Source organism: Solanum stenotomum, chromosome 1 (genome assembly GCF_019186545.1).
Source record: "Solanum stenotomum isolate F172 chromosome 1, ASM1918654v1, whole genome shotgun sequence".
NCBI lineage: Eukaryota > Viridiplantae > Streptophyta > Magnoliopsida > Solanales > Solanaceae > Solanum > Solanum stenotomum.
This window is the reverse complement of record NC_064282.1, coordinates 8,929,338-8,951,224: the sequence shown is the minus strand read 5'-3', so window position 1 is coordinate 8,951,224 and position 21,887 is coordinate 8,929,338. Positions and strand designations below refer to the sequence as shown.

Genomic DNA, 21,887 nt, shown 5'->3' with positions numbered 1-21,887 from the left:
AAATATATTTTGAAGTACATACTAGTGTATCACTGTGACACAATTTATGATTTAAAAGACAAAAAAGAAGGATTCAATCTAAATAAGAAAAGTAGAAAATATTTCAAAGAAAAAAAATACAAGGCAAGGTCATAGGAAAAGAAGCTACATAAAGCTGCACAACCCATTTATTGTTCTCTGAAAATGTACTTTGACCTGCCCAGTGGCGGATCCAGGACTTAGAATCCGTGGGTGCCAAATGGGATTTGAACCCGCAACATCAACCTTCTAAAGTTGTCCTTCTACCGTGGCACCACAAGCCAATTTTGTTCTGTAGATGGCACGCTTTATATTTATATAAATATTATAAATATATATACCTATGTATATATAGAGTTTCCGTCGAAGTTCGGGGGTGGCGTGGCACCCCCACAGCCCTTCATAGATCCGCCACTGGACCTGCCCTGCCACAATTGTCATCCCTACTACTAAGATTAAAAGTTTCTGTTTTGAAAATTTAGAGAAGGAGTTGTTGTTTGGTTTAGGATGAATTTGAATTTTAAATATTTGTTAGGTTGTTTTAATTGTTGAGATTATTTAGTTTTTAAAATTTTTGTTATATTTTTGTTATGCAGATTATGTTATCAAGTTGACTATTCAAAGTTCTATTATGCTTAATAAATTATTGAGAGACATTTTCAATCGTTTTGTGCTTTCTCATTTTTAAAATAACACCAACAGTGGTATCAAGAGTTTCATTAATCTTAAGGGATTTGAGAAATCTTCAAAAAAAAAAAAACTACCATACATTTTTTAACCCGTAAGGGCTACCTTTTTAACCCATCAGGGCTATCCATTTTAACTCATTCAGAGCTACCTTTCAGCTCGTGCTTTTCTCAACGCACAAGCTTTTCTAAACCATTTTTAACGAAAATAATGTCAAGCAATAGTCTCTCTTTGAATGCCCAAAAAAATTCACTGGTGAAAACTATCAATTTGGTCAGTGAAAATGAAATTGTATCTTGAACCCTATGATCTGTGGAAAGTTGTAATGGAAGATATACCCTTACAACCTCTCCCTGCAAATCCTATCCTTGCTCAAATTAGATCTCATTCGGATGAAAAATCAAAAATGTCAAAGCCAAAACTGTAATTCAAAATTCAGTTGCGTATTCGATTTTTTCTAAAAATTCTTGTGACAATTCCAGAGAGATTCGAATCTAAATTTCATCTCGGGAAGAGTCTGAAGATCTCTCTACTATTTCTATTGAAGAACGAATAAGTGTTCTTCAAGCACAAGAGCAAAGAAGAGCCTTCAGGCAAGATAATGTTATTGAGGATGCCTTTAATGCACAAAAAAGAAAAGAAAAAGGTAATTACTCTTTGCAAATACTGCAAAAGAAAAATACACTTGGAAAATTTTTGTTTGGTGGAAACCTGATGCAAAATGTGGAAATTGCAAACAAGCTGGTCGTGTTACATAAGTATGCAAGCTGAAGAACAATTTTCAAGCACAAGTTGTAGAAGCAGAAATCGAGGAGGAGCAACTTTTTTAAATTGCAGTATCTAAAACAAAGGAGGAGTGTTGAATTTGCTTTTTAGTTATTGCATTCATTTTTTAAAATAATAAGTTACCTTGTTTTAGGATGAATTTGAAGTTTAAATATTTGTTAAGTTATTTTAATTGTTGAGATTATGTCATCAAGTTGACTGCAGCTTAATAAAATATTGAGAGATATTTTCACTAGTGTTGTGCTGCCCTTTTTTAAAAAACACGAGAGTAGGTGAAATGAAGCAATCCCTTGTTCAACTCCTTTACAAGTAAATGCATCAGATAGCTGTCATTGATGGGCAGAACTTGAAAAGGGATTTGAAGTTGAAGTTGTCTTGTCGATTTTAATCTGTAAAGTTGATCACATATATGGTAGTTTCTATGGCAATGATGCTGCGAATTTTCGTCTGTTTTCTGGTTGTTTTGATCCAAGTTCTGTCAGTAGCAGCACGAACTAATCCTGTTGATTGTAAGTTGCTTTTGTTCTTCTCTATCAAATGTTTCTTAACCAGTGGTCAGAGATACTTGATTTTTATCTGTGAGTACTGGTGTTCAAATCTTAGTTCCTTTTTGTAATCATATGAAGAACTTGTCTCTTAATCGCAATAATCTTGAGGGAACATTAAACATTTCCTGTTCTCTTCTAGTGACGAAGAACTGATTCAATATTTTATACAGCTGCTGCTTTAAAGTCTCTCAAGGATTCTTGGTATGGTCCTTCCAATTGGACCGGAGAAGATCCCTGTGGGAGTAGTTGGGGAGGAGTTGGATGCAGAAATTCACAAGTAATTTCTATGTAAGAATTCGGTGTGTATCCTTTTGTCAACTGCTTAAAATTACAGAAATCATATGGTTGATGCCATCTTTCTCAATTTCAGAACACTGTCAAGTATGGGTTTGAACGGTCAGCTATCTGGAGACGTCCAAGGATTATCTGAATTGGAGACTTTGTAGGTCTTCCTTTCACATTTCATGTTTCTACTTCACTCCCTTTTTTCTTATGACTGAGCAATAATTTGTCAGTTCTAATTATGGACTGCTCCTTATAGGGATCTATCATACAACAAAGATTTGACCGGATATCTTCCTCAGTCTATTGGAAAATTGACAAAATTATCAATTTTGTAAGTGAATGTGAATAATCATCACTTGAGTATTCACTTTCCAGCTAATCTGATGATAATATGCTGATGTTTTCTTGATTTCATGACAGGATCCTTGTTGGTTGTGGATTTTCTGGACCAATACCAGACTCCATAGGATCTCTGACCCGGCTGGTTTTTCTGTAAGCATTATGTGGCACTCTTTGTACTTTGAATGTGCGACCAGTACGTGACATATTTTACCAGAATGCAAGGGTCATATATTATCTGCTTAAAATTGTTAACGTAATGTGTGCTTTTGGTGCTAGCTGTACTCAAATTTTGGTCCATCTCTGAGACAGGCAATGCACTTCTAAACAGAGAAATCAATTCATCAGGAGTTTAATCCATACTGCTATTCTTGTGTTTTATACGTTATCAAAAGTTGAACTGTTGTGTTTACCATATCTATCTGTATATGATTTCTTTCAACCCTTCTTCTGGTATATGCTCTAAAACAGCCCCATTCTGTATTATGCAGATCTTTGAACTCTAACAAATTTACTGGAAGAATACCTGCTACCATTAGCTATCTGACAGAGCTTAATTGGCTCGATTTATCTGACAATCAGATAGAAGGAAACATTCCAGTCTCTAGTGGGAGCAACCCTGGTCTTGATATGCTTGTTAACACTAAACACTTGTACGCTTCTCCTTTTTCTTGATACTTGTTTTGTCTCTCAACTGCATTTTCTAAGATTTATTTACATTTCTTCAGTCATTTAGGGAAGAATCAGCTATCCGGTGAAATTCCAGCTCGTCTTTTCCATTCTAATATGACTCTGAGACATCTGTAAGTTCCATCGAATTGGAGAATAAACTTAATAAATTATTTTGTCCGTAAATATTTGAGACCTCACTTGTAGTTGAGCTTGCCTTTTGATATTCTTGTCAGTGCATGTTTTTACTTCTGAGAGTAGTCATGCGAAAGAAGCTCGATAATTATATCACAAACAACTTTCCTTTACGGTTTCCTCATGCTTGTATATTCCAACTTGTAGTCTAGTTGAGAACAACAGGTTTACCGGGGTAATCCCAGATACATTAGGATTTGTCCAGACAATGGAAGTGCTGTAAGTATTGCTATCTTGTGCTTTCCCTTTATCATCTAGTAAAGTTGCTTTCTGAATTGTTTCTGGTATTGCAATAGTCGTCTTGACAGGAATGCATTCAGTGGATCTGTTCCACAAAACCTCAACAATCTCACACATGTCAATGAACTGTAAGTAGAAAATGAAACAATTTTCTGAACCTACTGTAGGTCCTCTTTCATTTTTTGAAGTAGTATATTTTGACCATGTATTACAGCTACATATCAAACAACAATTTGAAAGGCCTTTTGCCGAATCTCACTGGCATGAATGTCCTCAACTACTTGTAAGTTGCTTTTGTGCCTTTATCCCTTTGAGTTGACAATCCATTGTTCTCAACTTAGTACTATAAATATTTCTCCCCAATCACGGGCACTTATTTTTTGCAGGGACATGAGTAGTAATACATTTAATGCATCAGATTTTCCATCATGGATCCTAAGCCTGCAATCATTAACAACATTGTATACTCTCTCTCTCTCTCTCTTTTTTTTACTAGATCTGGGAACGTGTGTTGCACGTTTATCTCAAAATACTTATATAAATTTTGTATTGCAAATGACATATTTTATCCCCTTCAAATCTTTGGTATTTACGAAGAAGAATCTATCATTGTTTCTATAGGAATTACATATATCTTCCTAATAAAAAAAATATACCTTTAACTATAAAATTGACTAAAAGTTCATCAAGTAAAAATAACTAACTATTGCACAAATTCAATATTCAAATGAGGATACTAAAACACCACATGCTAGGCTAATGTATACAAAACAACAAACCATGGTAAATTCTCAATAATAACAACACAACAATAGAAAGTTGTACAATAACAACAAACAAGAAAAATAAATGTTAAACTAAACAATAAAAAGAGACAAGAGAAGAGAGCATAGAGATTTTCTCATTTTTTTTTTCAATTGGTTTAAGTGGGTAAATTATTGTGTCAAATGTCATTATTTATAGGATAGCATTGAGGAACACAAAGAGTTGTCATAAATATGATATTAATCCAATTGAGATTATCGATGAGAGTAAAAAACATAATGAATATAATTAGTGGGAATTACATACATATAATGAAGAGTTAGTGGTAATTTATGTATACTAATATGATGATTTACTATTTACTACTATTTAATTTATTAAACAATTTATAACATTTAAATATAATGTACAAATAAAACTGTTATCTAAGGATAAAATATGTAAAAAAATTCAAATATATTAAATGTGTAGTGAAAAATCATTATGACTAATTATTAAAAAATTCATAGTAACTATGATTATGAAAAATCATTACTATTACTACATGGAAGATGTAAAGATGGTTGTTTTTTTCTTGCTAATAATAACTTACAATTTAATAATGAGTATTGAATTGTAAGTCTAGCTGGAAATAGGAGTGTTAACTACCATAATACGAACAGTCAAAATTCATTGAATCCCAAAATAAATATTAAATGAAAAAATAATATTTTAAATAATTTCAAGAAAATAAATTAATAGTTAAAGGGTATTTTCGTAATTCAACTTTTGACTTAGATTCTTCCCACGTTTAATATAACTAATTCTCGACACGTGCGTCCCATATTAAGTAATATAATTCATAATTAAATTGGAGGTTAGTGAGCAACAAATTATATGGATATGCTCCATGTATGAAATTCAAAAGTCCATGTTAGATGGATATGCTCCATGAAATGAGGAAAAGAAGTTGCACGTTATCAGAAGTCCAAAAGTCCATGTAAGATGGATATGCTCTATGTATGAAATTAATTAAATGAATTTAATCATTAATAACTAACGAAAATTATATCAAAATGCAATTGCTAGACTTCTAATTCAGTAAATAAAATATGATTATTTCATTAAATTTATTGGTTAATTAAATATTTAGTTATATTTTAATTTAGTGTGGGGTAAATTTGTAATTCAACTTTTAAGTTATGAGCTTTCCACTTTTAATATAAAATATAAAATAATAATATGATTTATTGGTTAATTAAATATTTAATTAAATTTTAATTTAGTGTGGGGGGTAAAATCGTAATTCAACTTTTAAGTTATGAGCTTCCACTTTTAGTATGACTAGTATCTGGACACGTGCCATGTTATTTAGTTCAAACTTTTTCATTAAGATGGAGGGAGTATATAATAGTTAAATATATTGGTTTTAAAAAATGCAAGCTTATTCTTACTAAAATAAAGAAATTAAAACACATATCAATTCTCTCTTTACATATAAAGTACTCCCTCTGTCCCTTTTTAGTTGTCCACTTTAGAAATGACACACAGATTAAGGCAACAATGATTAGCACAGTGAAGTTACAATTTTACCCTTATGACAACTTTTCACTTCAAAATTACAACCACTTCTTTGAATTCAAGTGAAATAAATTGGAGGGAAACAACATACATTTTTACAATTTTCAAGAAGTGTAAATAAGGGTATAATAGGAAAAAATTTGTTGTCCTTTCTTGATTTGTCAAAATGGACAACTAAATAGGGACAACTAAAAAAGGAAATATGGACAACTAAATAGGGACGGAGGGAGTAGAAACAACTGCTAAAAGTATAACAAGAATATTTGAATGCTAAAATTAAAATATTACATGTCGGAATAATGATACATAAACATTGTGCATTACAATAAATCTATATTGAACTTTATTTAGTGAAGTTGATGTTACTGGCTAATCGAACTCTAGACGCCAATAGCTCTAGATACTTCCCATCCTCTCAAATTGTTGCTTTCTCGTCAAGAACAAAAAAGAAGATGAAATTAATTAATAAATTAAAATTATGCAAGAGCCTATAAAAATGGTGAGTAAGAATTCAAGAATCCTTTCTTGCCTTTTATAGCTATTTTTCAATTTGCATTCCTTGAACCTTTTCTTTCATTAGTCTACATTTAATTATTCAATGCAACTCTTCCTATTCTCCAAACTATTTAGCAATGAATAACGCACACTTAAATTTGATTAATGGGTAAATCATTAAGGGCTACATTTAAATTGGACTTTTGAATATCTGCAGATTCACAAATCTCATGTAAATTTAAATACAATTACTACTATTTCAATTAGATTAGGCATTTTATTTTAATTAAATATAAGAGAAAAATTGTAATCTAAGTTTAAACACTCGTTTTAATTTTCTCCATTTTTATTCATGTTAGTACATTCACCTCAGACTAATATTCTACTTTGAACAGAAATAACACAAAGCAATAAATATATAGAGATACATATTCCAAGCCATAATAAATGTCATTATTTTTTTATTATGGATACATTCACCTCAGTTCTCACCCCATGAATTTCCATGACATTTCATTAATTTGACTGGAAACATAATAAGTATCATTATCTTTTAATTGGAATATGAATGTCAAACAGTGCCCTCTCTTTTTTTGTGTGGATAATTTAGTGATTTTATATTTATGTATATTAATTTTGAAGAGATAATACATTTTTTTTATTATTTATTTAGATTAGATGTTGTATTTATTACATTTTAATTAAGTATAGGGGTAAAATTGTAATCTAACTTTGAAGATAGGTGCTTCCCACTTTTAGTAATTAGTAAAAATTACTCCCTCTGTCCCTAATTACTTTTTTACTTTTGAATTGACACACCTATTAAGAAAGCAATTATTGACATAGTGAGTTTACCATTTTACTCCTATTATTAATTATAAAGTGGATGGATTAAAAATTTAAGATTTTCAAGAAATTTTACCTTTTTTTAAGTATTTAATTGAGGGTATAATAGGTAAAATTATTTTGTCCTTTCTTAATTTGTCAAAATGGACAAGTAATTAGGGACAACTATAAAAGGAAAAGTGGACAAGTAATTAGGGACAGAGAGAATAGTAAATTAGTAATATATATATATATATATATATATATATATATATAATATAATATAATATAATATATGATATGAAAATATGATATGATATGATGTGTGTGTGTATGCACGACCATGAGCAGGTGCATGTGTGTATTGTGCTCGTGTATATGCCTGCATCCATTTGAATATGGACTGATTTCTTTTTTTTCTTCTTCTTGTTTTTATGGATTCAATTCCTAGTTGTTCTTTTTAACCTTTTAACTGACCTTGTATTGTCAGGGTGATGGAAGACACGGGACTTCAGGGATCAGTTCCAGCTAACCTTTTCAGCCTACACCAGTTGCAGACAGTGTAAGTGTCCCTTTTACTTTATGTCGTTTTTGTATGAAGTATAGATTGAGTATCTGAAGTTGAATTTATCTTTGCTGAAATTTCCTTCCGAACTCTGTATTATGCTGATAGTTGTTGACAATGTGCTCATTGCTTACAGCATCTTGAGGAACAACAAACTCAACGGCTCACTTGATACTGGAACCACATATAGCAACCAGTTGAAGCTCATTGATGTGCAAAATAATCTTATCGAATCATTTACTCAAAGGCCAGGGTATCCCTTTCAGATAAAGTAAGCACTATTCCATGATTCTTCAAGCCATAAAATCTCCAAGTTGAGAAGAAACACCATACGCGAGACAGTTTTTTGCCTAGCTTATTGTGACGTGTGATTATTCTATGCTCAACTTGACTATATACTCGTTTATTTACTTTTTCCTATGCAGGCTTGCAGGCAATCCTTTCTGCAATAAAAGAGGACAAGGGACAAAAACTTACTGTATGGAAACTCAACAAACTGAGACATACTCAACCCCACCAGAGAATTGCTTGCCAACTGAGTGCAGCTCTAATCAAGTTCCTAGTCCTACCTGTAAATGTGCTTTTCCATATACAGGCAACCTATTCTTCAGAGCTCCTTCCTTTTCAAACTTGGGAAATAGAACTATTTATGAGACTCTCCAAAAGTCCTTGATGCAATCCTTCCAAAATACTAAACTGCCCGTGGAATCAGTTTCCCTCAGTAACCCAACAAAAAATTTAGATGACTACCTTGTAATACACCTACAAGTTTTTCCATCTAGCCAAGATTTTTTCAATCGAACTGGAGTTTCTGGAATAGGTTTTGTGCTTAGTAATCAGACTTTCAAGCCCCCATCGTCATTTGGACCTTTCTTCTTCATTGGTGAAGGCTATAAATACTTCGACGGTAATAGAACTAATTCCTTTGCCTTTTTATCACACATTTCTCATCTACTACATATATGTGCAGCCTAATCTATAATAATATAAATTGTAAGTGAGCCGTTGGAGCAGCATCTTAGTGAAGTTGATAGTTAAGAAGTCTGAGTCTATGTCTATGCTGTTCTCCAGGGGCATCCTCCGAATCAAAAAAATCAAGTAGTACAGGCATTATTATTGGAGCAGCAGTTGGTGGTTCTGTCATTGCAATTATAGCACTAATCATTGGAGTTTATGCTTTCCGGCAAAAGAAAAGAGCTGAAGATGCTGCAAAGAGGAGCGATCCTTTTGGTAAGATTTGTAACTATCTAATCAGACCATTTACTTATTACCTCATCTTATGGTGGTTGTTTGCTATCTTTCTTCTTAATGCAGCATCCTGGGACGAGAATAAACATAGTGGTGCTGTTCCACAGTTGACAGGAGCAAGATTTTTCTCATTTGAGGAGCTCAAAAAATGGACCAATAATTTTTCAGAAACCAACGATATTGGTTGTGGTGGTTATGGAAAGGTTAGCTTTTATTGAACATGCGCAACCCCCTCCCCTCCACTGTCATCATAATTGAAAATATCAGTATATGAAGAAGTTTGTTTGAACCAGCTTCTCTCTCCAATGAAAGAATTTCTTGGACTACAATTGGAACTGTTATGAGTTTTTAAACTGTAGAAGTGTGTCTCTACAGGTTTACAGAGGAACTCTTCCAAATGGAGAATTGGTTGCAATTAAAAGAGCTCTACAAGGGTCTATGCAGGGTGCACATGAGTTCAAAACTGAGATAGAGCTTCTCTCAAGAGTTCATCACAAGAATGTCGTTGGCCTTGCTGGATTTTGTTTCGATCAAGCTGAACAGATGCTTGTGTACGAGTATATTCCTAATGGCACCTTAAAAGACGGTCTTTCAGGTATATGTTGGTCCCTTCTTATTTATTCATTGAAGCTAGCTCCTTTTAACTTGATCAAAACAGAAATGTACATGTCGAAAATGTAATGAAATTTGCACTTGTAGGCAAGACTGGAATCAGGTTAGATTGGATGAGGAGACTGAGGATAGCGGTTGGAGCAGCCAGAGGTTTGCAGTATTTGCATGACCTTGTCAATCCTCCCATCATACACAGGGACATCAAATCCAACAATATTTTGCTGGATGATCGCCTAAACGCAAGAGTTGCTGATTTTGGCCTGTCCAAACTTCTAGGTGACTCTGATAGGGGTCACATTACCACTCAAGTCAAAGGAACAATGGTGAGTACAGATTCTATTAACGCCTTCCTGAACTTGTTTCGTGTTAGAATATTATAGACCTGTATCCCTCAAATTTAATCATGTGTCAATAGTTTCTAGTCAAGTAATAACCATTACAAACAGTATCTCATTGTCTAATAAATAAATAGGTACATTATTTACCTCATAATAATGTCCTTTTGACGGATTTATCAGGGATACATGGATCCTGAATATTACATGACAAACCAGCTGACTGAGAAGAGTGATGTTTATAGCTTCGGAGTGGTGCTGCTTGAGATAGTTACAGGAAAAGTACCTATTGAAAAAGGAAGATATATTGTCAGGGAAGTGAAGAGTGCAATGGACAAATCAAAAGACATGTATAACCTTCAAGACATTTTGGATCCTGCAGTTCGTGCAGGTGCAACTCCTAGAAGCTTAGAGAAGTTTGTGGATTTAGCACTCAAATGTGTTGAAGAAGAAGGAGCCAACAGACCTTCAATGAATGAAGTGGTGAAAGAGATTGAAAATATCATGGAGATCGCGGGACTGAACCCGAATGCAGACTCTGCATCTTCTTCAGCAACCTATGAAGGACCAAACAAAGGCATGAACCATCCATATACTGATGAAAGTCTCTTTGTCTATAGTGGAGCATATCCTAATTCAAAGGTAGAGCCAAAGTAAGATCAGTGTTTTTGTGGTTTTTCTTAGCTTGTGGAATTAAGATTGACACATAATATGCTTTGCCCTGTTATGTGTGTACAAATTTGAGAGAATGATTCAACTAATTTTGTCTTTGGAGTAAATTATTGTACAACAGAGAAATACTTTTTTTTTTTTTTGAAACATTTATTTTTACCTTCTGTAAAAAGTGTGTAAACTTTTTTCTGATATCAATTAGGATGATCATTTGTATATGAGAATTCACATATTTTCATCCTAATACAAATTGTGCATTCAATGTTGTTGCAGCTATGCCAAAGTTTCTGCAACTATTTGTGAAAAGTTGACATGAGATCAATTGTACATTTTTATCTTATATAACAGCCTTTCACCTAATTGTGACAGAAATGTTTTCCAACTCTTTACAATTTTTTAAGATTTGAATTTTGATGTTTTTTACAAGAAATATTCTTTTTTTATCCGTTACAATTTGAATAAAAGAAAATGGTCTTTTTAAAAATTTTATGGGTAAAAATGAAAGATCTCGATAAAAAAAGTAAAAATTACAAAACCAAAAAAAATATTGTAAGAAGCCTAAAAAACAATTCTCCCACTAGTAAGCGGGAAGGGTTCAATTGAATATTCTTTGTGAAAATTTTATAGAATATGAAAGGATAAAATTTTTTTTTAAAAAAATTACACTAGGAAAGCAAACACAATTGGCATTTCAATGAGGTACCAGACACCCAATTGAAAACCAAAAAGAAAAAAGTTTTCATGTTTTAAAATACTAGTTCTGGAAACATGCGTTGCATGTTTATTTTTTACTGTCATACAAATTTGTATAGGGCTAATCTAATGTTGATAATTATCAATCACATTATTCTTTAGTATTTGTTGTTCTATGCAAATATAATAGTGTCAATTAATTCTTTTCATTTAATTTTGGTTATTTGTTTGCAAAATAAAAAAATTAGGGCTGATGGATTTTCACATTAGTTGGATCGGATTTTACTAAATGGGTCAAATATAATACTAAATAGAAAGTATGTTTTTAATTTGATTATAATAAAAGAATATACACATGGAGCCATGTAGGCGCCACGTGGACTAATAAAAATGGTGACATGATAAGTTAACTATATAAGGGCAAATATGTATCCAAAGTTGGATGGTAAGGGCAAATATATCAAAAAAGTATGACGAAGAGTAAATATGACCCTTTTCTAAGAGTACAAGGGTAGATATGACCCTTTTCCGATTTAATTTTAATGAAAACCATATTTTTATCTCCAACGTTTGATGAGTATGATTAATTTTATATATATATATATATATATATATATATATATATATATATATATAATGTAATTATCTTTTTAAACTTTTCAACTTTTAAATTAAGAGTAAGTAAGACTATATAATAAATTAGAAATTTATTTACTAATATTTAATTAATTAGATTATGATTTAGCGTAGGGGTCCACTTTAATAATTTTCATATATTTAATTTTCTTAATCTTGACCTTTCAAATTTCTCACACAAATAATAAAAGACTACAAATCAGTAATTATTTCTTAAAGACAAGAAATTAAAGTAGATGCATGTATCTTTTAAAGTTAAATTTTATGTTCTATCTTTTTATATTTATTTTAATAGTAATTGACCTTTCAAATTTCCACGTGACTTTTCATATATATATATATATATAATTATCTTTTTAAACTTTTAAATTAAGACTATATAATAAATTAGAAATTTATTTACTCATATATTTAATTAATTAGATAGATTATGATTTAGTGTAGGAGCAAAATAGTAATCTAACTTTTATCTTTGTAGGAAAACAACTTCTCTAGCTTGTGAATAAGATTTGCTTATGTACTATTATTTCAAACTCCATTTGCGAAATTATACTGTACATATAAACTGATGAATCCAGGGTACAGTAATCAAGGTTATTATTATGTAATAAGTTGGAATTTCAACTTTGATACAAGGTATGATCTCACTTTCAACTCATGGCGTTCAACTTCCCTAAAGTGTGTGGAAGATTCTTCAACTGCCCCTCTTGACATTAACTAGTTGACAATGACCCTTAAATTTAATTTTCCTAAAACAAGTAATTTTACCTTTTAATTTCCATAAACTAAACTTTATCTAATTATCATGAGATTGTTAATGTTCATTCTAACACCCAATATCGAGAAATATTCAATATTTGTTTGATGCCTGTGAAGGTCTTTTATTTATTTATTTGTTAAATTGGGTGTAGGGGAAGGAGATTACCAGGTGGGAATCGAACCCTCATCGGTGAAAGTTTAAGAAGCCAACCAACGAGAATAGGGTCATGCACATTTCAAGCTGAAAGAGTAATGTTTGTCTCTGACAAAACAAGTCACGTTTATTTTAGGAATTTTCAATAAATTCTTTCTTATTTTGAACTATGAACTTTTTATATGTTCTCTCTGTTCAAGAGTTTCTCCTTTTGAGGAACCACCAAATGAGTTTTATGTTTTATATCTATAGCTGCTCAGTCCATTACGACATTCTCCTCTTGATCACCGGATAATATTGATAGAAAAACAGTCACACCAAAATAAAAGCCTCCTCGGATCGACCCTAACTTCCATTATTGAGCTAAAGAAGTTCCCTAGCCCTTCAAGTTTACATGCGGATCTCTCTATGATGGCATTCTTCTTCCACTCTAACTTTACGATATTATCATTGCTAGTTTGATCTCTCGAATTAAGGTTTCTGATTGGATTGGTTATTAGTTAGTCTACTATACATATTATAGAGAAGAATATATGTTCATCCGGACATTGATAAGGAAATCTATTATGTTTTAAGTATATAAACTACAAAAATTTAGCAGGTTGATATGCTCAGTTATCAGGGAAAAAGAAGGTTAAAGGTATATATGTGAACATGACAATGAAGAAAAACTATTACGTGCATGCAAGGAGAAATATGTTTTGAAGTACAATACATAATATTGTGTCACTGTGATACAATTTATGATCTAAAGGACAAAAGAAGAAGAATACTATCTAAATAAGAAAAGTAGTAATGTTGTAAAGGAAAAAAAATACAAGACGAGGTAATAGAAAAAGATGCTACAGAACGACCCAATTATTGTTCTCTGAAGAAGTACTTTGACCCGCCCTGCCCCACCCCAATTGCCAGTTGAAAAGTCTCTATTTTGAAAATTTAGAGAGTGAGTTAGCTAAATGGAACAATCTCTCATTCAACTCCTTTACAAGTAAATGCATCAGATAGCTGTCATTGATAGGCAGAACTTGAAAAGGGATTTGAAGTTGAAGTTGTCTTCTTGATTTTAATTTGTGAAATTGATCACATGGTAGTTTCTCTGGAAATGACACTGCAAATTCTAGTCTATTTTCTGGTTGTTCTGATTCATGTTCTGTCAATAGCAGCATATACTAATCCTGTTGATGGTAAGTTTCTTTTATTCTTCTGTGTCAAATGCTTCTTAACCAGTGTACACTAATATTTGATTTTCTGTGAGTACTAGTGTTCAAATCTTAGGTTTCCTTTTTTGTAATAATATGAAGAAGTTGTCTCTTAAAAAAAGTACTCCAATAAATAATCCAGAGATTATGGAAAATATTCAATAATCTTGAGGGAACATTATATTAAACATTTCCTGCTCTCTTCTAGATATGGTCAATTAAGTGTTCTAGTATAGAAGAACTGATTCAATATTTTATACAGCTGCTGTTTTAAAGTCTCTCATGAATTATTGGTATGGTCCTTCCGATTGGAATGGAGCAGATCCCTGTGGGAGTAGTTGGGAAGGAGTTGGATGCAGAGATTCACGAGTGATTTCTATGTAAGAATTCGACTTGTATCCCTTTGTCAACTGCTTAAAATTACAGAAATCATATGGTTGATGCCATCTTTCTCAATTTCAGAACATTGTCAAGTATACGTTTGAAAGGTCAGCTATCTGGAGACGTCTACGGATTATCTGAACTGGAGACTTTGTAGGTTTTCCTTTAACATTTCATGTTTCTCCTGCACACCCTTTTTTCTTATGACTGAGCAGCTTCCATTGTTTCAATTTTGATATAATTATTGACTGTGTCTTATAGGGATCTATCATATAACAAAGATTTGACAGGATCTCTTCCTCAGTCTATTGGAAGATTGACAAAGCTATCGAATTTGTAAGTGAATGTGAATAATCATCGCTCAAGTATTCACTTACCAGCTAATCTCGTGATAATATGCTGATGTTTTCTTAATTTTATGACAGGATCCTTGTTGGTTGTGGATTTTCCGGAACAATACCAGAATCCATAGGAGATCTGAGGCGGCTGGCTTTTCTGTAAGCATTCTGTGGAACTCTTTGTACTTTGAACGCGCGACCAGTACGTGACATATTTTACCAGAACTCCAAAGGTCATATATGAGCTTCTTAAAATGGTTAACGTAATGTGTGGCTTTTGGTGCTAGCTGTACTCAAATTTTGGTCCATCTCCAGGATAGGCAATGCAGTTCAGTTCATGAGGAGTTTAATCCATGCTGCTATACTTGTGTTTTATACGTTATCAAAATCTGAATAGTTGTGTTTGTACCATATCTACCTGTATATGCTCTAAAACAGCCCCATTCTGTATTATGCAGATCTTTGAACTCTAACCAATTTACTGGAAGAATACCTGCTACCATTGGCTATCTGACAGAGCTTCATTGGCTCGATTTATCTGACAATCAGATAGAAGGAAACATTCCAGTCTCTAGTGGGAGCAACCCTGGTCTTGATTTGCTTGTTAACACTGAACACTTGTACGCATCTCCTTTTTCTTGATGTTGTTTTGTCTCTCAACTGCATTTTCTAAGATTATTTACATTTCTTCAGTCACTTTGGGAAGAATCAGCTATCCGGTGAAATTCCAGCTCGTCTTTTCCATTCTAATATGACTCTGACACATCTGTAAGTTCCATCGAATTGGAGAATGGAGTGAATGAATAATTTTGTCTGTAAATATTGGAGACCTCACTTGTAGTTGAGCTTGCCCTTTGATATTCTTGTTAGTGCATGTTTTTACTTCTGAGAGTAGTCATGTGAAAGAAGCATGATAATTATATCACAAACAACTTTCCTTTTGATCATGCTTTACAGTTTCCTCATGCTTGTATATTCTAACTTGTAGGCTAGTTGAGAATAACAAATTTACCGGGGTAATCCCGGATACATTAGGATTTGTCCAGACGATGAAAATGCTGTAAGTATAGTTATCTTGTGTTTTCCCTTTATAATCTAGTAAAATTTCTTGCTCTCTATGCCTTATAAATTGTTTCTGGTATTGTAATAGTCGTCTTGACAGGAATGAATTCAATGGATCTGTACCACAAAATCTCAACAATCTCATACATGTCAATGTTCTGTAAGTAGAAAATGAAACAATTTTCTGAACCTTGATTTTTTGAAGTAGTATATTTTGACCATGTATTACAGCCACCTATCAAACAACAATCTGAATGGTCTTTTGCCGAATCTCACTGGCATGAATGGCCTCAACTACTTGTAAGTTGCTTATCCTAAGTTTTGTGCCTTTGTCCCTTTTGAGTTTATAATCCATTATATAATTGCTGAACATAGTACTATAAATATTTCTCCCCAATCATGGGCACTTATTTTTTCAGGGACATGAGCAGTAATGCATTTAATGCATCAGATTTTCCTTCATGGATCCCAAACCTGCACTCATTAACAACATTGTACGCTACTATGCTTTGTCTCTCATTTTTTTTGTATGTGTGTGTATGTATGCGTGACCATGAGCAGGTTCACAAGTGCATGTGTATATTCCTGCATCCATTTGAATATGGATAGATTTCCATTTTTTTCCTCATTCTTATGGATTCAATTCCTAGAAATTCTTTTTAACCTTATGAATGACCTTGTATTGACAGGGTAATGGAAAAGACAGGGCTTCAGGGATCAGTTCCAGCTAGCCTTTTCAGCCTACACCAGTTGCAGACAGTGTAAGTGTCCCTTTTACTTTGTGTTGTTTTTGTATAAACTATAGATTGAGTATCTGAAGTTGAATTTATCTTAACTGAAATTTCCTAACTCTGTATAATGCTGATATTCGTTGACAATGTGCTCATTGCTTTCAGCATCTTGAGGAATAACAAACTCAACGGCTCACTTGAAATTGAATCCACATATAGCAACCAGTTGCAGCTCATTGATGTGCAAAATAATCTTATCGAATCATTTACTCAAAAACCAGGGTATCGCTTTCAGATAATGTAATCTCTATTTCATGATTCTTCAAGCCATAGAACCTCCAAGTTGACAAGAAACACCATATGTTGGACAGTTCTTTGGCCTAGCTTATAGTAACATATGATTATTCTATGCTAAACTTGACTATATATTTTTCATTAATTCATTTCTTACTTTTTCCAATGCAGGCTTAAAGGCAATCCTTTCTGCAACAAAAGAGGAGAAGGGACAGAAACAGACTGTATCGAAACTCAACAAAATGAGACATATTTAACCCCACTACAGAATTGCTTGGCAATTGAGTGCAGCTCTAATCAAGTTTCTAGTCCTGCCTGTAAATGTGCTTTTCCATATGTTGGCGACCTAATCTTCAGAGCTCCTTCCTTTTTAAACTTGGGAAATATAACTACTTATGAGACTCTTGAAAAGTCTTTGATGCTTTTCTTCCAAGAAGGTCAACTGCCCGTGGAATCAGTTTCCCTCCATAATCCAACAATAGTTTCAGATGACAACTACCTTGTAATACATCTGCAAGTTTTTCCTTCTAGCCAAGATTCTTTCAATGCAACTGGAGTTGCTGGAATAGGTTTTGTGCTTAGTAATCAGATTTTCAAGCCCCCGTCTTCCTTTGGACCTTATGGCTTCATTAGTGATGGCTATAAATACCTCGCTGGTAATAGAAATATTTCCTTCTCCTTATTGTCACTCATTTCTCATCTCCTACATATTACAGAAAGTTTGTGACTGAAGAAACAATATATATATATATATATGAAGTCTGAATCTGTGTATGCTGTTTTCCAGAGACATCCACCGGATCAAAAAAATCAAGTAGTACAGGCATTATCATTGGAGCCACAGTTGGTGGTTCTGTCCTTTCAATTTTAGCACTAACCATTGGTATTTATGCTTTCCGGCAAAAGAAAAGAGCTGAAGATGCTGCAAAGAGGAGCGATCCTTTTGGTAAGAGGTCGAACTATCTATTAAACCATTTACCTATTACTTCATCTTACGGTGACTGTTCCTATCTTTCTTCTTAATGTAGCATCCTGGGACTCAAATAAACATAGTGGTGCTGTTCCACAGCTGACAGGAGCTAGATTTTTCTCATATGAGGAGCTCAAAAAATGGACCAATAATTTTTCAGAAACCAACGATATTGGTTGTGGTGGTTATGGAAAGGTTAGTTTTTATTGAACATGGACAACCCCCTCCCCTCCACCGTCATCATAACTGAAAATATCAGTATATCAAGAAGTTTGTTTGAACCAGCTTCTCTATCCAATGAAAGAAACAATTGAAACTGTAATGAGTTTTTAAACTGTAGAAGTGTGTCTCTACAGGTTTACAGAGGAACTCTTCCGAATGGAGAATTAGTTGCAATTAAAAGAGCTCTACAAGGGTCTGCGCAGGGTGCACGTGAGTTCAAATCTGAGATAGAGCTTCTCTCAAGGATTCATCACAAGAATGTTGTTGGCCTTGCTGGCTTTTGTTTCGATCGAGCTGAACAGATGCTGGTGTACGAGTATATTCCTAATGGCACCTTAAAAGACGGTCTTTCAGGTATATATTGATCCCTTCTTATTGATTCATTGAAACTAACTCCTTTTAACTTGACCAAAATGGAAATGTAATGAAATTTGTACTTGTAGGTAAGACTGGGATCAAGTTAGATTGGATGAGGAGACTGAATATAGCCATTGGAGCAGCCAGAGGTTTGCAGTATTTGCATGACCTTGTCAGTCCCCCCATCATACACAGGGACATCAAGTCCAACAATATTTTATTGGATGGTTACCTAAACGCAAAAGTTGCTGATTTTGGCCTGTCCAGGTTTCTAGGTGAAAAGGGTCACATTACCACTCAAGTCAAAGGAACAATGGTGAGTAAAGATTCTATAAACGCCTGCCTGAACTTGTTTCGTTTTAGAATATTGTATGCTTGTATCCCTCAAACTTCTGATGTCCAGAAAGTTCAGAAATTTAATGTGTCCATAATCTCTAGTCCTGTAATAAGCATTACAAGTACTATTTCATTGTCTAGTAAGAACATCTGAAGCTCCTCCTTTCTCATCGACTACCCTTCCCTCCACCAAAAATGAGTAAATAAATAAGTAGGAACAGGAAAATACGAAAACGTATTCTTTATTTTTTGCATATTCTCTCAAGGCAAGGGACTTGTAGGTAATGATGCTTCAAAACACCAAATTCAAGGAGAAATACTACCTTAATTAGGAAACAAATGAGTTATCGCCCATATAGAAGCTACAAGCAGATAGAAGCTTTTTAACGTTCGTAAAATGTGATCTTGCCATGTATGAATGGAAACAAGTTGAGATGTTGCAGAAAAATGTGTCAGTATTTACCTCATAATCTATGTCCTTTTGATGGTTGCCTTTTATTTATTAGGGATACATGGATCCTGAATATTACATGACAAACCAGTTGACAGAGAAGAGTGATGTTTTTAGCTTTGGAGTGGTGCTGCTTGAGATAGTCACAGGAAAAGTTCCTATTGATAAAGGAAGATATATTGTCAAGGAAGTGAAGGATGCGATGGACATGACATAAGATTTGTATAACCTTCATGAAATTTTGGATCCTGCAGTTCGTTCGGGTGCAACTCCTAGAAGCTTAGAGGAGTTTGTGGTTTTAGCACTCAAGTGTGTTGAAGAAAGAGGAGTCAATCGCCCTAAAATGAGTGAAGTGGTGAAACAGATTGAAAATATTATGGAGATCGAAAGACTGAACCCCTATGCAGACTATGCATCTACTTCAGCAACCTATGAAGGAACAAACAAAATCTTGAACCATCCTTATACTGAAAGTCTCTTTGTCTATAGTGAAGCATAATTTTCTCATCTTGTATTTTTTCAATTGGATTACAAAAAAGCACAAAACAAAACAAGAAAAGAAAGGGAAAATAGTCAGTATAGGGTTGGTCACTTGTACTTGAATTAGAAGTAAAATTGCCATCATTTTAGGAACAGTCTGAAGATTCAGTAACTAAGTAGTTCAGGACATTGGTTTCTCCAACAAAGCAGAGAAATACCACTCATTCTTATCGATCCCTCGATCAAGCTCTAGCATAGGAAGATAAGCTACATTTAACTGTGATCCCAGGCCTCAGAGCTCTGTATATGCCATATTGAGTGAACTCAAGCATGGTATCCAGAATCCAATTGTTCAAGATACGAATAGAGTGCACGATACCCAGAGTATTCTTGAAGAAAAGAAGCCTCTGGGAGACGCCAACGTGCATGGATATTAATCCCCTGAATGCAATGAAGCTGTTGAATGAACCATCCAAATTCATGGAAGTTGTTATAACTTACAATGGTTACATTCCTTTCCTTCATCCTAGCAACCGTACCGAAGAATTCTACCGCATTCCGTGCAGCTATGTTGATCCTCCAGAGTCTACTCAAAGGTTCAAGCCAGATTGTAAGAAGTGGGCGATAAGTTTTTGTATTTCAATGAGAAGTTCGACGGAACCCACGATTTCCAAGTAGTAAGTTGTCGGCATATCGTGTCGTAACTCTATCCTAGATTTAACTAGAGGTAGTCATAGATCAAAATATTAGGAATCAAAGCAAGAAAAGTAGCATTGATGGAACGGGGGATCACACCTTTAGCGAAGAAATAAGGTGATCAGCTGGAAGTTTTTGAAATCCCAACAATATTTTCTATATAAAAAGAATCTGGAAAGCCTGATGGCTTTAAAGGATAGGGGTTCAATTGTTCCCTGACGCCCAGTTGCCATAACTTGATTCTTAATTTAACATGTTATAACAGATTACTTACTACTTCATTCATCTGTCTCATTATATGTGAAGGTGTTACTATTTGGAGAGTCAAATAATTTATTTTACTACAGTTTTCTGATATTTAAAAAATAAAACATTTTGAATTATTAGTTATGTTAACTTGGAATACTTTTTGTATTGATTTTAAATATGTAAATTATATTGAATCTACACCCGAAATCATAATCAATATGGAATGTCACTTATTTTCCTACTTCCACAAAGGAAGTCAATTTCAAAACCTTATTTTTTTAGAAAAAATACTTTCCAAAATTTTTGACCAATAAACATTAATAAAAAAAAGAATTGTATTGATATCTTTTTCTCAATAAATTCTTTCCAAAATATCAATAGCACACATATTATAAAAAAAATTACTCTTAGATAAAGCAACTTGTCAAATTCCCTTTCTTTGGACAACCAATATGAGTAGTGAGTGAACCCACCTCATTAAGACTAACATATCTACCTACCAGGCCCTTGCTTCGGATGATCATAAATAAATCAATATTAAAGTCACAATAAATGATAGGGAACTTACATATTTGGCCGCTCACCCAAAAATAAAAATCCACATATAAAAATATCTTATATATACTTTCTTTTCGTTCATTCTTACTAATTCATATATAACTTGACATACCATTTAAGGTAATTCTATATTCAAAAGGACTTGGGCCTAAGATAACTTTTATAGTTTAAAAAAAAAACTAGGATGGACTATTTTTTTCATCTTAGAAGAGACAAAATCATTCTAAGAGTACTGTACAAGTTATTTATATATGGGGTCCAATTAATGCATGATGTAAGTTGAAACATAACCTTACATAAAGGGAACTGTGTTTTTTAGCCCCTACAAGGGTGTCTCTGTTTTCGTGGACTTAGAATGTTCACTACTTACTACAGTAGTAGTATTTAGAATGATTATGTTATCACGTCGTTCGATTGGAAACAAGGTATTTTATAATTATTAATTTCAGAATAAGTTATTTCATTATTACGTATATG

At 33.3% G+C, this 21,887-nt stretch overlaps 2 protein-coding genes and 1 long non-coding RNA gene across 3 annotated transcripts in view; 2 read left to right on the top strand and 1 right to left on the bottom strand.

The window, feature by feature from the left end:
* The first annotated feature begins 1,210 nt into the window (after positions 1 to 1,210).
* Positions 1,211 to 11,111, top strand: LOC125853274 (leucine-rich repeat receptor protein kinase HPCA1-like). The gene is made up of 19 exons (XM_049532942.1): positions 1,211 to 2,000; positions 2,210 to 2,327; positions 2,410 to 2,481; positions 2,581 to 2,655; positions 2,745 to 2,816; positions 3,155 to 3,316; positions 3,392 to 3,466; positions 3,675 to 3,746; positions 3,824 to 3,895; positions 3,982 to 4,050; positions 4,154 to 4,228; positions 7,903 to 7,974; positions 8,114 to 8,248; positions 8,403 to 8,884; positions 9,049 to 9,207; positions 9,292 to 9,428; positions 9,601 to 9,820; positions 9,925 to 10,160; positions 10,356 to 11,111. Exons 1-19 carry the CDS (start codon positions 1,901 to 1,903, stop codon positions 10,827 to 10,829), a joined length of 2,877 nt encoding a protein of 958 aa, XP_049388899.1. The 5' UTR covers positions 1,211 to 1,900; the 3' UTR covers positions 10,830 to 11,111.
* Positions 11,112 to 13,980: 2,869 nt separating this feature from the next.
* The window catches only part of LOC125853277 (leucine-rich repeat receptor protein kinase HPCA1-like), a 12,294-nt gene continuing 4,387 nt past the window's right edge, over positions 13,981 to 21,887 (top strand). Inside the window, exons 1-10 of the mRNA XM_049532943.1 lie at positions 13,981 to 14,270; positions 14,548 to 14,665; positions 14,748 to 14,819; positions 14,928 to 15,002; positions 15,092 to 15,163; positions 15,463 to 15,624; positions 15,698 to 15,772; positions 15,993 to 16,064; positions 16,486 to 16,560; positions 16,756 to 16,827. Coding sequence (XP_049388900.1) covers positions 14,171 to 14,270; positions 14,548 to 14,665; positions 14,748 to 14,819; positions 14,928 to 15,002; positions 15,092 to 15,163; positions 15,463 to 15,624; positions 15,698 to 15,772; positions 15,993 to 16,064; positions 16,486 to 16,560; positions 16,756 to 16,827 — 893 coding nt within the window. The 5' untranslated portion in view covers positions 13,981 to 14,170. The remainder of the gene's footprint in view (positions 14,271 to 14,547; positions 14,666 to 14,747; positions 14,820 to 14,927; positions 15,003 to 15,091; positions 15,164 to 15,462; positions 15,625 to 15,697; positions 15,773 to 15,992; positions 16,065 to 16,485; positions 16,561 to 16,755; positions 16,828 to 21,887) is intronic.
* The window catches only part of LOC125853278 (uncharacterized), a 6,458-nt gene continuing 4,321 nt past the window's right edge, over positions 19,751 to 21,887 (bottom strand). Inside the window, exon 2 of the long non-coding RNA XR_007445151.1 lies at positions 19,751 to 19,856. This is a non-coding gene — a long non-coding RNA (uncharacterized LOC125853278). The remainder of the gene's footprint in view (positions 19,857 to 21,887) is intronic.